Source organism: Fukomys damarensis, unplaced genomic scaffold (assembly GCF_012274545.1).
Source record: "Fukomys damarensis isolate Sample0158 unplaced genomic scaffold, DMR_v1.0_HiC HiC_scaffold_33, whole genome shotgun sequence".
Classification (NCBI taxonomy): domain Eukaryota; kingdom Metazoa; phylum Chordata; class Mammalia; order Rodentia; family Bathyergidae; genus Fukomys; species Fukomys damarensis.
In genome coordinates, this window is record NW_022900945.1 from 56,124,965 (window position 1) to 56,139,758 (window position 14,794).

Genomic DNA, 14,794 nt, shown 5'->3' on the forward strand with positions numbered 1-14,794 from the left:
AGACTGAGCTGCTGTGCTAATTATCATTTTAGATCCTATGTGCCCCATTGGCACCTGCTTCTCCGAGGATTTTCCCCGCCAGGCGTTCCAGACAGCAGTGTCCTCCTTGTTTCGACTCAGCCAAGCCCTTTTTGATAGCAGGCTTCTTCTGATTACGCACCGCTCGCCACTACAATTTCAGGTCCCTGTTCAGGCGCCACTTGTCGCGAGCCGGCGACACAGAGCACTGTCCAGCAGTGCCTCAAACCTGAAAGAGCAGCGGGGTGGAGATGGGGCAGAGAGAAAGGAAGGACGCCAAGACAAGAGTCTGATCAAGGCGACCTTTATTGCAAGCAAGCATCAGCCTTTTACAGGATACCCAAAGGCTCTATTTTGCCTATTTTGAAGAGATAAAAACTCCCCTTTGTCTATATAAGGACAAAGCAATATTTGTTCTATTTGCTCCTAAGCAGGGATAACAGTGATGCCATCAGGTGATGAAGCTAATATTTTTATTTCACCCGTATAATCGGCATCTATGACTCCTGGATGAATATGAAGCCCTTTTAAAATCCAACTACTCCTTCCTAGAATGATTCCAATGCTGCCTTTCGGCAGGGGTCCAAATATTCCTGTGGGGAGAGCTTGTGTTCCCATCTGAGGGGTTAATACTGTGTAGGCGGAGGTGTGGAGGTCCAATCCTGCACTGCCTGGGGTTGCTCTGAATAGGTCATGAATGGATTTTGATTTTATGCCTCCTGTGGGACAAATTGAATGCTGGGATAAGCTATTTTCACATTTGTCCTCATATTTGTTGGGGCCCGAGGTGGGCCCCGTTGGAAGTCCCTTTGTCCACTAGGGGGTGGTCTTTTATAATTGTTTTTCTGAGAAGAATTGATGAGTTTTCCCTCCTTGTCAAAGATTGACCTACACTCTGATGCCCAATGGTACCCTTTCCGGCACTTAGGGCATAGGGCTGATGGTCAAGACCCAGAACTGGGTTTGTTAGGGCAATCTCTCTTCAGATGTCCAGGCTGCTTACAACCAAAACATGTGAGCTCTTCCTTGTTGCGTGAATTGGCATAAAATGTATCTAAACTCATCCCTTGAGCGGCAGCAGCCATAGCCATCCCTTGTGCCCATCCCTAAGTATATCCTGGTCCTATATCTGCACATAGCCTAATGTATCCTGAGAGATCTGTTTTTCTTTTATAGGGTCGGATGGCAGCCTGACAATGTTTATTAGCATTTTCAAAGGCTAGCTGCTGAACGAATGGCAGGCCATTATCTACATTACCAAAAATCCTCCCTGCAGCAGTAACTAATCGATGTACAAAATCTGAAAATGGCTCATCAGGTCCTTGCCTTATGTTAGAGAGGCTAGAGCTAAGGTCCCCTTTGGAGGGAAGGGCAGTCCAAGCATTGCGGGTTGCCAAGGCTATCTGAGCATAAACAGGACGATCATAACTAATTTGATGAATAACATCCTCATAAGCTCCTTCACCAGCTAACATTTCAAAATTGATTTGACCCATATTAGCCTGAACATTATGGTGAGCAGTTTCCTTACAATTATCAAAAAAATTGGATTTCCACAAAAGAAAATCACCGCCACTTAAGGCCGCTTTACAGACCATCTTCCAATCACTGGGCGTTAAAAAGGACAATTGTAGCGACTCAACAATGGCCAAAGTGAATGGCGCATTTGTTCCATACTGAGCTGCAGCTGTTTTTAATTCTTTGACCATCTTGAAATCAATGGGTTTGTGCCCTCTTACCCTATTACCTTGGCCATCTAATTCTTCGATAACTGGATAAGCATAAGAGCTGAAGTTGCCTAAGTCCTCTCCTTCCTTTTCGGCCTGTCTCAGCGCTTTCTGGAGGGGAGTGAACTTATGGAGTCTTTCTTCCTCATTTGATACAACCTTTTTATCTATCTTTATTGCTTCTAATTTTCTAAGGAGCAATTGTTTTTCCTCTGCTAATTGAACTCTTTTCCTTAATTGTTCTACCTCTGAGATCATATCTGAGTTGAGGTCTTTTATTTCTCTTATATTCTCTATATCTGGTTCAATGGGAGCTCCTACAATATCATTATTATCTTCATTTTCCCCCTCAGACTCTGAGGAGCTTTCTTGAATTTTAGTTAGATCAGGATACATTTCAGGATACAATTTTGACTCTTTCTCATTATGTTCTGATTTTTGTGATTTAACTTCTCTTAATTCCTCTAAGGTTTCTTTGGCCTCTCTGAGGTGTTTATCTAAGCCTTGTACATCCCTTCTTTGCAAGCACTCATTTATTAAAGACCAGAAAGAAAATGTAATGGCTCTGAGTAAAGACTGAGCTGCTGTGCTAATTATCATTTTAGATCCTATGTGCCCCATTGGCACCTGCTTCTCCGAGGATTTTCCCCGCCAGGCGTTCCAGACAGCAGTGTCCTCCTTGTTTCGACTCAGCCAAGCCCTTTTTGATAGCAGGCTTCTTCTGATTACGCACCGCTCGCCACTACAATTTCAGGTCCCCGTTCAGGCGCCACTTGTCGCGAGCCAGCGACGCAGAGCACTGTCCAGCAGTGCCTCAAACCTGAAAGAGCAGCGGGGTGGAGATGGGGCAGAGAGAAAGGAAGGACGCCAAGACAAGAGTCTGATCAAGGCGACCTTTATTGCAAGCAAGCATCAGCCTTTTACAGGCACATCAACGGGAAACACCTGACTCCTACAGCTAACGTCAGATCTTTAACGGGAAGTACCTGACTCCTACAGATCTTTGGCTATCCGAGTTTCTCTCGTGCAGGGTCAGAAACAAGTTCAACACGTGCAGTCCTTAAAGAGGAACAAATGTTATCTTTCAAAAAGCCAGTGGGCCACGGCTGGCTTCCCACACTGAGCCGAAAAGGCCTCTTTCTCTCTTAGGTGGATCTGTCACTTTGAGCCGGAAGGTCCGGACTGCTGGGGGGTGGCAAGGCTGCCTGCCCCAGGCCCGCTCCTGCGCCCTCGCCCTTTCATCACCGCTCGCCCGGCTCCACGCGCGTCTTCAAAGTCCTTGTGCATTCGTTCCCTGGAGGCCCTGTGTTCTCTGAAACACAGGGTTCTCTTGGCTCCTCTATCCCCCATCTCCCCCTGGCTACCTTCTACTGAAACTGGAGTGTTTGGTAGACATTTTAGTTCCTCACAGAAGCCTAACCCGACCAAAGGCAAAGTCAGGGGCCCTGTCACGTCACGCACTTCCAGGCCGTCCAGCGAGAGCCTTTTGACCTAGCGGCTGCCTCTCCAGCCAGGTCATGAGCCAGCACCATCCTGCCTGGCGTCTCGTGAGGGCTAACGAGGCAGGAAAGGGCATCGCATAACATGGAGGGGAAAGTCCTCTTAAGAGCTCAACTAGAAGCAACGTACTTGAATGTCCCGGGTTGTGGAAAAGGACTGGAGAACACGAAGGACCTCAGCCCCGTGCCGCAGCACCAGCAGAAGGGCGTCCATGCCTACACATGCCGTGACCTCAGGAAGGAGGTCTGGGTGCCGGAGAAAGGAGTAAAAAACAAAAGCCCTACGGACGGGACGGGTGCAGCCTCCACACCTTGACAGGGCACAGGTGGGGAGCCCCACCCTCGACAGTCCAGTCTGCGGGGCCCTGTGCAGGAGCAGGGCCGCCGATCAGAGGGGCCAGGCCCTGCGGGGAGGTCGCAGTAGCAGCCAGTTAGTCCCAGGGTGGCGGCTGCCAGGGCAAAAACGCAGGGGGGCACAGGGCAGGGGGAGGGGCCAAGATGAAGCAGATTCGGAGAGCGCCGTGGGCAGGGAAGACGAAGATACCCACAGTCCTGAGGGGACGGGCGTCAGCAGGCCTGCAGTGGGGCTGGCAGGTCTCCCAAGAGCGCCCTCCGCAGCGGCCGCCCAGCCTGGCTTGGCGAGTGGAGGCAGCAGCTGCACCGCTGCCCCCCAGGCCTGTCTGAGCTCCCCCTTCATCCTGCCCCCTGCCCGCTCTGCTCAGACTTCCCAGCTCTACCTCAAGTTCCCTTCCAGCTGCTAACAACAATGGCCAAAGTGAATGGTGCATTTGTTCCATACTGAGCTGTAGCTGTTTTTAATTCTTTGACCATCTTGAAATCAATGGGTTTGTGCCCTCTTACCCTGTTACCTTGGCCATCTAATTCTTCAATAACTGGATAAGCGTAAGAGCTGAAGTTGCCTAAGTCTTCCCCTTCCTGTTTAGCCTCTCTCAGTGCTTTCTGGAGGGGAGTGAACTTATGGAGTCTTTCTTCCTCGTTTGATACAACCTTTTTATCTATCTTTATTGCTTCTAATTTTCTAAGGAGCAATTGTTTTTCCTCTGCTAATTGAACTCTTTTCCTTAATTGTTCTACCTCTGAGATCATATCTGAGTTGAGGTCTTTTATTTCTCTTATATTCTCTATATCTGGTTCAATGGGAGCTCCTACAATATCATTATTATCTTCATTTTCCCCCTCAGACTCTGAGGAGCTTTCTTGAATTTTAGTTAGATCAGGATACATTTCAGGATACAATTTTGACTCTTTCTCATTATGTTCTGATTTTTGTGATTTAACTTCTCTTAATTCCTCTAAGGTTTCTTTGGCCTCTCTGAGGTGTTTATCTAAGCCTTGTACATCCCTTCTTTGCAAGCACTCATTTATTAAAGACCAGAAAGAAAATGTAATGGCTCTGAGTAAAGACTGAGCTGCTGTGCTAATTATCATTTTAGATCCTATGTGCCCCATTGGCACCTGCTTCTCCGAGGATTTTCCCCGCCAGGCGTTCCAGACAGCAGTGTCCTCCTTGTTTCGACTCAGCCAAGCCCTTTTTGATAGCAGGCTTCTTCTGATTACGCACCGCTCGCCACTACAATTTCAGGTCCCCGTTCAGGCGCCACTTGTCGCGAGCCGGCGACGCAGAGCACTGTCCAGCAGTGCCTCAAACCTGAAAGAGCAGCGGGGTGGAGATGGGGCAGAGAGAAAGGAAGGACGCCAAGACAAGAGTCTGATCAAGGCGACCTTTATTGCAAGCAAGCATCAGCCTTTTACAGGCACATCAACGGGAAACACCTGACTCCTACAGCTAACGTCAGATCTTTAACGGGAAGTACCTGACTCCTACAGATCTTTGGCTATCCGAGTTTCTCTCGTGCAGGGTCAGAAACAAGTTCAACACGTGCAGTCCTTAAAGAGGAACAAATGTTATCTTTCAAAAAGCCAGTGGGCCACGGCTGGCTTCCCACACTGAGCCGAAAAGGCCTCTTTCTCTCTTAGGTGGATCTGTCACTTTGAGCCGGAAGGTCCGGACTGCTGGGGGGTGGCAAGGCTGCCTGCCCCAGGCCCGCTCCTGCGCCCTCGCCCTTTCATCACCGCTCGCCCGGCTCCACGCGCGTCTTCAAAGTCCTTGTGCATTCGTTCCCTGGAGGCCCTGTGTTCTCTGAAACACAGGGTTCTCTTGGCTCCTCTATCCCCCATCTCCCCCTGGCTACCTTCTACTGAAACTGGAGTGTTTGGTAGACATTTTAGTTCCTCACAGAAGCCTAACCCGACCAAAGGCAAAGTCAGGGGCCCTGTCACGTCACGCACTTCCAGGCCGTCCAGCGAGAGCCTTTTGACCTAGCGGCTGCCTCTCCAGCCAGGTCATGAGCCAGCACCATCCTGCCTGGCGTCTCGTGAGGGCTAACGAGGCAGGAAAGGGCATCGCATAACATGGAGGGGAAAGTCCTCTTAAGAGCTCAACTAGAAGCAACGTACTTGAATGTCCCGGGTTGTGGAAAAGGACTGGAGAACACGAAGGACCTCAGCCCCGTGCCGCAGCACCAGCAGAAGGGCGTCCATGCCTACACATGCCGTGACCTCAGGAAGGAGGTCTGGGTGCCGGAGAAAGGAGTAAAAAACAAAAGCCCTACGGACGGGACGGGTGCAGCCTCCACACCTTGACAGGGCACAGGTGGGGAGCCCCACCCTCGACAGTCCAGTCTGCGGGGCCCTGTGCAGGAGCAGGGCCGCCGATCAGAGGGGCCAGGCCCTGCGGGGAGGTCGCAGTAGCAGCCAGTTAGTCCCAGGGTGGCGGCTGCCAGGGCAAAAACGCAGGGGGGCACAGGGCAGGGGGAGGGGCCAAGATGAAGCAGATTCGGAGAGCGCCGTGGGCAGGGAAGACGAAGATACCCACAGTCCTGAGGGGACGGGCGTCAGCAGGCCTGCAGTGGGGCTGGCAGGTCTCCCAAGAGCGCCCTCCGCAGCGGCCGCCCAGCCTGGCTTGGCGAGTGGAGGCAGCAGCTGCACCGCTGCCCCCCAGGCCTGTCTGAGCTCCCCCTTCATCCTGCCCCCTGCCCGCTCTGCTCAGACTTCCCAGCTCTACCTCAAGTTCCCTTCCAGCTGCTAAGGGGCAAGTCCTTGAGCACAGCCACCCAGCAAACGAGGAGAACTGCTTCCTTCCCGCTGTTCCTGGGCGACAGATGGGAAGACGGCAGTTCCCAAGCAGAAGAAGACTTAGTTCGGGCTCTCACAGTGCCTCGGGTAGTAAGCACCAGCCTCTCACTCTTCTCTCTGTCCCTTTTCTCTTCCACTTTTTGAGACAGGGTCTTGCTCCACAGGCCAGGCTGGCTGTAAACTCAAGATCCTCCTGCCTCAGCCTCACAAGTGCTGGGATTACATGCATATGCAACCATGCCTGGCAGAACATTTTCTCTTTAAAAACATTAAAAGTAATGTTTTTGTCCATTATTTAAGATGCTTTAGACTTTAAAATTTTATTGCCAAATACCTGTGTTCACAAAGACGAACTAAAAAACATGTTAGTAAAATAAAGCACAAATGGATACTTTACCCTTTCTCCCGGGAGGGGGAACCACTACATACATTCATAATCTACATGAATGTTGATGTAACACACATTCAGAACAGCACAGAAACAGGCAGTTTCACAATATAAACACAGCCATGTGACACCCACCCGTGTTCCTCTTCTCCCCTCTCTGCCTCTTGCTCCCTCTCTCGCCCTTCTTTCTCTATTTTTGTACAGCAGATCTCAGGACCTTCCCACTGAGCTCCATCCCCAGCCCATTTAAAAACACTTCTTTAATCAGATCCCTCCTGACTCCCAGGTAACTACTGGTCTCTTTGTTTCTTCTCCAAGTTGTTGTTTTCCAGAGTCTGAGTTCTGAACCTTGGAGAGGTTGTTATTGTCACTCACCGCTCTGTCATTTTTCCTCTTATAAAATAACTTTTAAAAAATGTTCTGCGATAGCATCTTGCTAAGTTGTCCAGCCGGGATCCAACTTGAGATCCTCCTGCCTCAACCTCTCAAGAGCATTAGAATAGCAGGTGTGTATCACCACACCCAGTCATTATTCTCTCCTCTGCACAAGTAACCCCAGGGAAAAAAAGAATTAGGAAGGCACTACTTCAACATACTAGGTAGTGGTAATGCTTACACCGTGTTGGGATGTGCTGAATGCCCAACTTGCCACTTTACAATGATTTAAATGGTAAATTCTATATTATGCACATATTACCGCCAATTTTTTAAATGACTAAGTTTTTAAGTTTTAAAAAATGTAACTGCCATTCTGAATTCTAATAGCCCAAGTCAATTCTGCCTGCTGAACTTTTTATAAATCATAAGCATTTGTCTTTTTTTAAATATATTAGTGAGATTCATGGATACTGTTCGATGTAATTGTAATTATTCATCTTCACTGCTGTATTCCATTGTATGAATGTAATGTATCATTTATCCACTCCAGAACTGATGGACATTTGTATTGTTTCCTATTTTGGATTATTAAAAATAATACTGCTATGAACATTCATACATATGGTTTTTGTTTGAGACAGGGTCTTGCTATGTAGTCCAGGCTGGTTTTGAACTCACTATGTAGCCCAGGCTGACCTTGAGCTCTTGGCAATCCTCCTGAGTACTGGGATTACAGGCATGTGCTGCCATACCTGGCTCTCTTTTTTTTGTCATTTTGTGTTTTGTACCAGGGATTAAACTCAGGACCTTGTGCTTGCAAGGCAGGTGCAGCACTGAGCTAAATCCCCATCTCCAGGCCTTGTTTTTTTTTTTGTTTTGTTTTGTTTTGTTTTTTTGAGACAGGGTCCCACATATAGTTCAGGCTGATCTTGAACTCACTATGTAGCCAGGCTGACCTCAAACTTTCAGTGATCCTCCTGCCTCAGCCTCTCAAGTGCTGGGATTACAGGCGTGCGCCACCATACCCAGCATTTTTGGTATATAAATATATACATTTATGTTGGGTATGTAACTAAATCACACACATCCTTGTTTATTTATTTATTTGGTACAAGGGATCGAACTCAGGGTCTTGCGCTTGCCAGGCAGGCATGACGCCACTGAGCTAAATCGCCAACCCCCATTCTCGTCTGTGTTTGGAGGGTACCAGGGATCGAACTCAGGACCTCGCACTTGTGAGGCAGGCGGCAGCACCACTGAGCTAAATCCCCAGACCAATTCTTGTTATATTTAGGGGAGCATATTGTTATAACTTTGTAACCTTCCTTTTTCATTGATGTTTTCTCAAACATCACCGTACCCATAAGTACCCTTTGATAGCTAATTTTTCTTTCTTTGAGACAAGATCTGCATCTGTGCTCCAGGCTGACCTCATTTATTTGCTGTTGCAACGTACTGCAGTCAGTGATATTCGGCTCTGGTTCATCCATCTCCCTGCACTCCTGGGGCAAGAGCACAGGCTACAGCTCGAAGGTAAACTGAGTCACCGCGATTGTGTACAGAGCCCCTCTTCGACGCCGCAGACTGTGCAGGAGCCTCCCACGGGGCTGGGTCTCCTCTGCCTCCCATCCCGGCAGAGCCAGCTCGGGGACACACCTGCGGGGCTGCGCGGTGCATCCCGCCCACACAGGCGGGCCTGCTCACTGACCCAGGACCTTTCGAGCGAGTGCAAATCCCCACAATCCCCTTTCCACAGGACAGGCGGAGAGGCCTGCGAAGTGTTAAACCCAGTCATACCATTTCCTGACAAGTCCTCCAGTGGTTTCTCACCACACTGAATCAAACCCAGACGGCATCCGTGGTCTCCGAAAGCCAGCCCGTGCTCTCCTGGCTGCCTCATGTCCTCCCCTCTGCTCTCCCGAGACACAGCGTTCACTCGGTTACGTGGTTCATGCTCCTCACGGGGGTTCTCGTGGACACGGAGGCACAGACCCATGCGTGACCTGCCCGGGTTGCCGTGAAGAACCGTGCTCTCGGCTGCTGTGCCGTGGCTGCCAACTCCGGGGCTCCGCCTTGGGGTAATTTCCGGTTCTCTCAGCCCACAGAGCCCAGCTCCCCGCTGGCTCCGTAGGGAGACCCCCAGCTATTGGACTCAAAGTAACTGACACTCAGGGGCCGGGGATTTAGCTCAGTGGTTCCACTGCCTGCTTCGCAAGCACAAGGACTTGAGTTCAATTCCTGGTACCAAAAACAAAAGTAACTGACACTCCAGGGACCCGGCCTTAATTGCCGACACTGACGTTGAGCCTGATTTCTGCTACTCACAGGCTTGGTTTTTGTGCAGTCCTCCCACTGGGATGGAACTGCCTGAGGGCTGCCAAGGCCGCCTGCTCCATTGCTCCACACCCGCAGACCAGCGTGGGACACCTGGAGCGCCCCTCGTGCTCACCGAGCGGCGACAGTGAGCAAGCAGCAAGTTCAGCACGGCAGTGTCAGCCCTGCAGTGACCCCAGCAGACAGAGATCTCACTCGTCCCACAGAGGCGGCTCTGTTGGACAGGCGGCCTCGTGCCAAGGCCACACATCTCGCAAAACAGAAGCAAGCAGCAGAGCCCAAGTGCAAGTCAGGGCCGACTCCCCAGGCCCGCGCCTCCCGATCCGGTCCGATTTTGAGGCTGCCCCAGCCTCTGCAATGAGCCCTTGCCCAACCTGTCCTGAGCTCAGGAGCCGAGACCAGCAACCTCTGGAGACAGCGCATGCCACCCTGCCCTGTGTGGTCTCCTACCACTCTTCCCACAGCTCTGCTCACTTCTCACAGGTCTCCTCCACCAGGCTGCTGTGATCATCTCCCGGGCTTTTAAAGCTTCCCAAAACTGGTAGTTGTTTTTAATCTTCCTTGATTGTAAAGTAAGTGCAAATTCCTAAACATGGTCTTGAACACCTGCCAAAGCCCAGCCCTGCCTGCCTTACCTGTCTTACTCAATCCCTTATGCTAAAATTTGTTTTATTTTGTTTTATATTTGAGACAGGGTCTCGCTTTATAGTTGATGCTGGCATTGAACCATGTGTCCCAGGCTGGCCTCAAACTTGGCAGCGATCCCCCTACCTCAGCCTCCCAAGCCCAGGGATGACAGGAGTGTGCCACCACGCCCGGCTTCTCTTACTCTAGAAAAAGCATTTCTTTCCATTCCTTCAGCTTGCCATAGTCTCATCTCAAGAGCTCAAGGTTTGCCGCCCTGCCCAGAAGGTCAACTCTCCTCTTCCCACCCGCAGTTGTAGTTGCACCTGAGGGTGGTGAGTCCTTGTTCAGGAACAGCTCCCCAGGTCCCTGGTCTTGCTCTCCTTCAGGGCACTACAACTACAGTTAAGTGATGGCGTATGCAACAATCCACAGACTGTCCGGCCTCCTTCCAGGCTGAGCACACGGAAAATGTGAGGACGCGGGACCGGGCCATTTCAGGTCACTCCCCAGTTCCTCACCTACAGTAGGTGCTCAGTAAAACGTGCTCCCCTTCTTCCATATTTAGTCAATGAGCTTTGAAGAGTCCACATTTATCATGTTCATTTCCCCCAAAAGAATGGAAACCTCATCACGGCAGGGATTTTTGTTTTAGTCACTGCTGTCTCCTTAGCACCCATGCATTCATTAAGTGACTATATCCACCACGTCACTCCCATTGCTACCCTCTCCGGCTCAGCTGGACACCACCTGACATCTAGGCATTGCAGATATGACTCACGCGGCTTTAGGGGCCAAAGGGCTCTCCCAGCTAGAGCTGAGGTGCTGGACATACCAGAAAGAAGACCCACCTCATTCCAGTGGTCAGGACTTGGGTGTCCGCAGTGCAACATCATGGATTCGCTCATCCTGCCGTTTTCTTCCAATTAAATGGCTTATAAGGGATGGAGCGCAGGATCTTCTGGATTTCTGCGTAAGGGCTAGAGACAGTGACTGTGAAAAGCTCTCCAGGAGAGCAAGGGGAGGCTGAGAGGGACAGGAGGGCACAGACTGGGACAGGGCCCCAGAACTCTGCTCACTATCTGTGTATCTTTGAGCAGTGACTAACTTACTTTCCTTGTTGCTGGGACAAAACACCTGATGCTGCACTAAAACGAGGCGAGGTTGGTTGCGGCTCGCGGACTTAGTTTCAGTCCAACCCCGGCAAGTTCAGCATAGAAGTGGCAGGGTGGGAGGGCCTGGGTGGGAGCTGCTCGTGCCATGGTGGCCAGGGAGCAGAGAGCGAAGGGGGAAGCCTGGGGGCTTTGCTCTTCCAAGCCACCCTCATCGATGCACCTCTTCTGACCAGACCCCACCTCCGCACAGAGAGTCCCCTACAGCACCCTCAGGGTTCAACCGCCTGCTAGAAGTCCCACCTGTGAGTTTGTGAGGCCTTCAGAAGACATTCTTGACCTGAACCATAACATTCTGCCCCTGGCCCCCAAAACACTGATGAGCATTTAGTCTATCCCTAAGCACTGCCAAAGTCTTAACAGTTTCAGCACTGCTTAAAAATCCAAGTCCAAAGTCTCCTCTGACACTCAAGGCAAACTTTAGCTTTGAAGCCCTGTAAAAAGAAAACAGAAAGCTAAACACTTCTAATATACTATAGCACAGGGTAAACATTCCCATTCTAGAAGGGAGGAATGGAGGATAGAAAGCAATAGAACCAAAGCAAGACCAAAACCCAGCAGGGCCAACATTAAATCCTGTAGCTCCAAGCCCAGCATCTGGGGTAGAGGTGTAAATTCCAAATGGCTTGGGCAGTCCCACCCTCATGGCTCTGCTGCTTGTGGCCCTCATGGCTTCTCATGTTAGTTTTACTGCTTCAGCTTTTTTTTTTTTTTTTTTTGTACCGGGAATTGATCTTGGGACCTTGTGCTTGCAAAGCAAGCAGCAGAACCACTGAGCTAAATGCCCGGCCCTACTCCTTGCAGCTTTCCTCAGCCAATCCATGTTCCTGGCTTCGCCAGTTTCCTGGGGTCTTCACTGTACTTTTGGCTTTACACCCACAGCTTCACATACTGCCTTCTCAGGGGCACGCTGCCTGCCTTCCAGGCCTTCTGAAATCTGAATGGGTGCCCCCGACCGCACAACCCTGCATTCTGTATGCCCATAGAACCAGCACCATGTGGATGAGACCAAGGTCTGCCGCCAGCTGGAGCAGAAGAGAACCGCCCCCCTCGGATCACGGCTGCAGAGGCCGATGAGCTCCTGCGGGGCTGAGCACTGTGCACTGAATCCTGGGAGATGAATTCTCTAGCCGGCCTCCTCCAGCTGGATGCCCTGGGGCTCTCTTCTCAAAGCAAGGTCTTTCACTTTTGACCCTTGAGCCTGTGAAGGGTGGGGTCTTGCTTCTGCCCTCAAGGACATTGTCCTAGCTAAAATTCTCAGCGACCAAGCTTTCAGAAAAACTCTAGAGGCCCCAACTTGACCAAACCTTGCATTCTGGCCACTAGCAATATTTTTCAAATTATTCAGCTTTGCTTTTGGGGCCTCCTTCTCAGCCATAGCCCTAACACTGGGATACCTTGAAATTTTCTCTACCAGATTGGTCTGCAGCCCTTAACTTGTTTTCCACAAAGTTTCAGGACATGGACAAATACAGACAAATTTTCTGCCAGAGTATAACACACATGGTCTTAAGTCCAACTGCCAATGGAGTCCTTGTTACCAACTGAAACCTCCTAAGTCTGGCCTTTACCAACTTTTCTTTCTTTCTTTTGGTACTGTGGATCGAACTCGGGTCCTTGTGCTTGCAAGGCAGGCAGCGGAACCACTGAGCTAAATCCCCAGCCCTATCATCTTTTCTATTCACATTTTCATGAGCATTTTAGTCTTCTACGCTCTGACCAGAATCTCCCATCAAGCTCAGCTTACAGAATTCTAGAGCTTCTCCAGCCACCATCCCCAAATCTTTCTACATTGCTCCCACAGGCCATTTCCAAAGGCCTATGAACCACGTGGCCAAGTATAGTCATGACAACTACTCCTGGTACCAACACCATCATTACTTACTTATCCCTGAGACACAACATCTGACACCTACAATTTCAAAGGAGAGGTTTATTCTGGCTCATGGTTTTTAGAGGGTTCAGTGTGTAGTCAGCAGGTTCCAAGGCAGGAAGACACAGTGGGAGGGTCTGGGAGAGGAAAGCTATCCATATCATGGCCCCCGCAGTAGGGGTGGTGGACAAAGACAGAGAGGGAGAGAGGAAGACTTGGGAGGGAGACAGACCCTTCCAGGTCCTGCCACCAGTGACCGTCCTTTCCCCACCAGGCTCCACCCTCAACAGTACCCTTCTCTGGGAACTCATCCCCGGATTATTTCACCCATGAGCACAGAACCCCAGGGAGCCAATCACCTTTTTAAAGCCCGCCCCTAAGCACAGCCCTTTGGGGGCCATGCTAGACCTAAACCCTAACAAGTACTCTTTTTCTTGTTTGTAAAACAAGGATAAACCGGGCGTGGTGGCGCACACCTGTAATCCCAGCACTCGGGAGGCTGAGGCAGGAGGATCGCTGTGAGTTCGAGACCAGCCTGGGCTACACAGTGAGTTCCAGGTCAGTCTCAACTACACAGTGAGTCCCTGTCAAACAAAAAACAATATATATATGTACATCTATCTATCTATAGATAGATAGATATAGACACACATACACACACACACACACACACACACACAAGGATACACATACTTAATTTGAAACATTGTTGGGGTTTAGAAATATTTGGGAAAGACCCTGGCCCAGGAAACGCTCAATGTAAAGTCTTACTATAGCCTTTTACGCTATGTTCAGGCAACCCAGACAAGATGAACAGTCCCCAAGAGAACCAGGAGCACGCACTCTCCCCAAATATCAAACTTGGCCAAGGAAGGCCTCTGCAAACGCCAGGGGACAGATGAGTATCTTAGCAAAGGAACCAAGGTACAGTCAGCTTCCAACGCCGGCTTACTCATTTCAGTACAGATGAAAGAGGCTGACACGGCCGGCCAGTGGCTCAAACTCCAAGTCAACCTTGCCGAATTCATCAGCCCTACCGCAGGTGGACACCTGCCCCTGAAAGAGGAGCTTCCAGCTCCAGACATCTGAATCTTAGCTACGTTTGTCCTTTGTCACACTGCCACCTAGCGACAGCCTGGAGGTCCTGCCACGTACTCCCTAGAGCCGCCAGGTCCACTGCGACAGCGTTAGCTCTAGGCTTGGTATGGGGAGCGGGACCTGCCCATCTGTCCTCTTCCATCCTACTGACAGATTAATGTTTTTTCCTTGATTCTGGGCAGGAAGCCCATGCAATTCCTCTCCAACCTTGTCCAGACCTGGGTTCGGGGGTTCCCAGGGTCTGAAAAGAGCCAAAGATCAGCTGACTACCCTGGGGGGACCTGTAACTCACAACTTGTTTCCCCGCATCGAATCCTTGCGAGTTCGCCAAATGGGCATCCTCCCCCTTGGAGCCTTTGTACGGACGTGGTCACTCAGGCTCAGCCGCAAAGTGGCCAAGCCCGAGACCGCGCACGGAGTCGGAGGCTGGGGCCGGGAGAAGCTAAGCCTCGCGGGTCTAGGCTCCCGGCTCCTTCCGGGGACACGGCGCTCCCACGGAGCCCAGAGGTCGGGCACCCTGCGCAGGG

The 14,794-nt window shown here is 50.6% G+C and overlaps 1 protein-coding gene across 1 annotated transcript in view; it reads left to right on the forward strand.

Moving 5' to 3' along the window:
- The first annotated feature begins 9,523 nt into the window (after nt 1–9,523).
- Nucleotides 9,524–14,794, forward strand: part of Ube2q1 (ubiquitin conjugating enzyme E2 Q1) — a 14,052-nt gene continuing 8,781 nt past the window's right edge. The window contains exons 1-2 of the mRNA XM_010643990.2: nt 9,524–9,627; nt 14,484–14,774. Of these exons, the coding sequence (XP_010642292.1) occupies nt 9,524–9,627; nt 14,484–14,774 (395 nt within the window). The remainder of the gene's footprint in view (nt 9,628–14,483; nt 14,775–14,794) is intronic.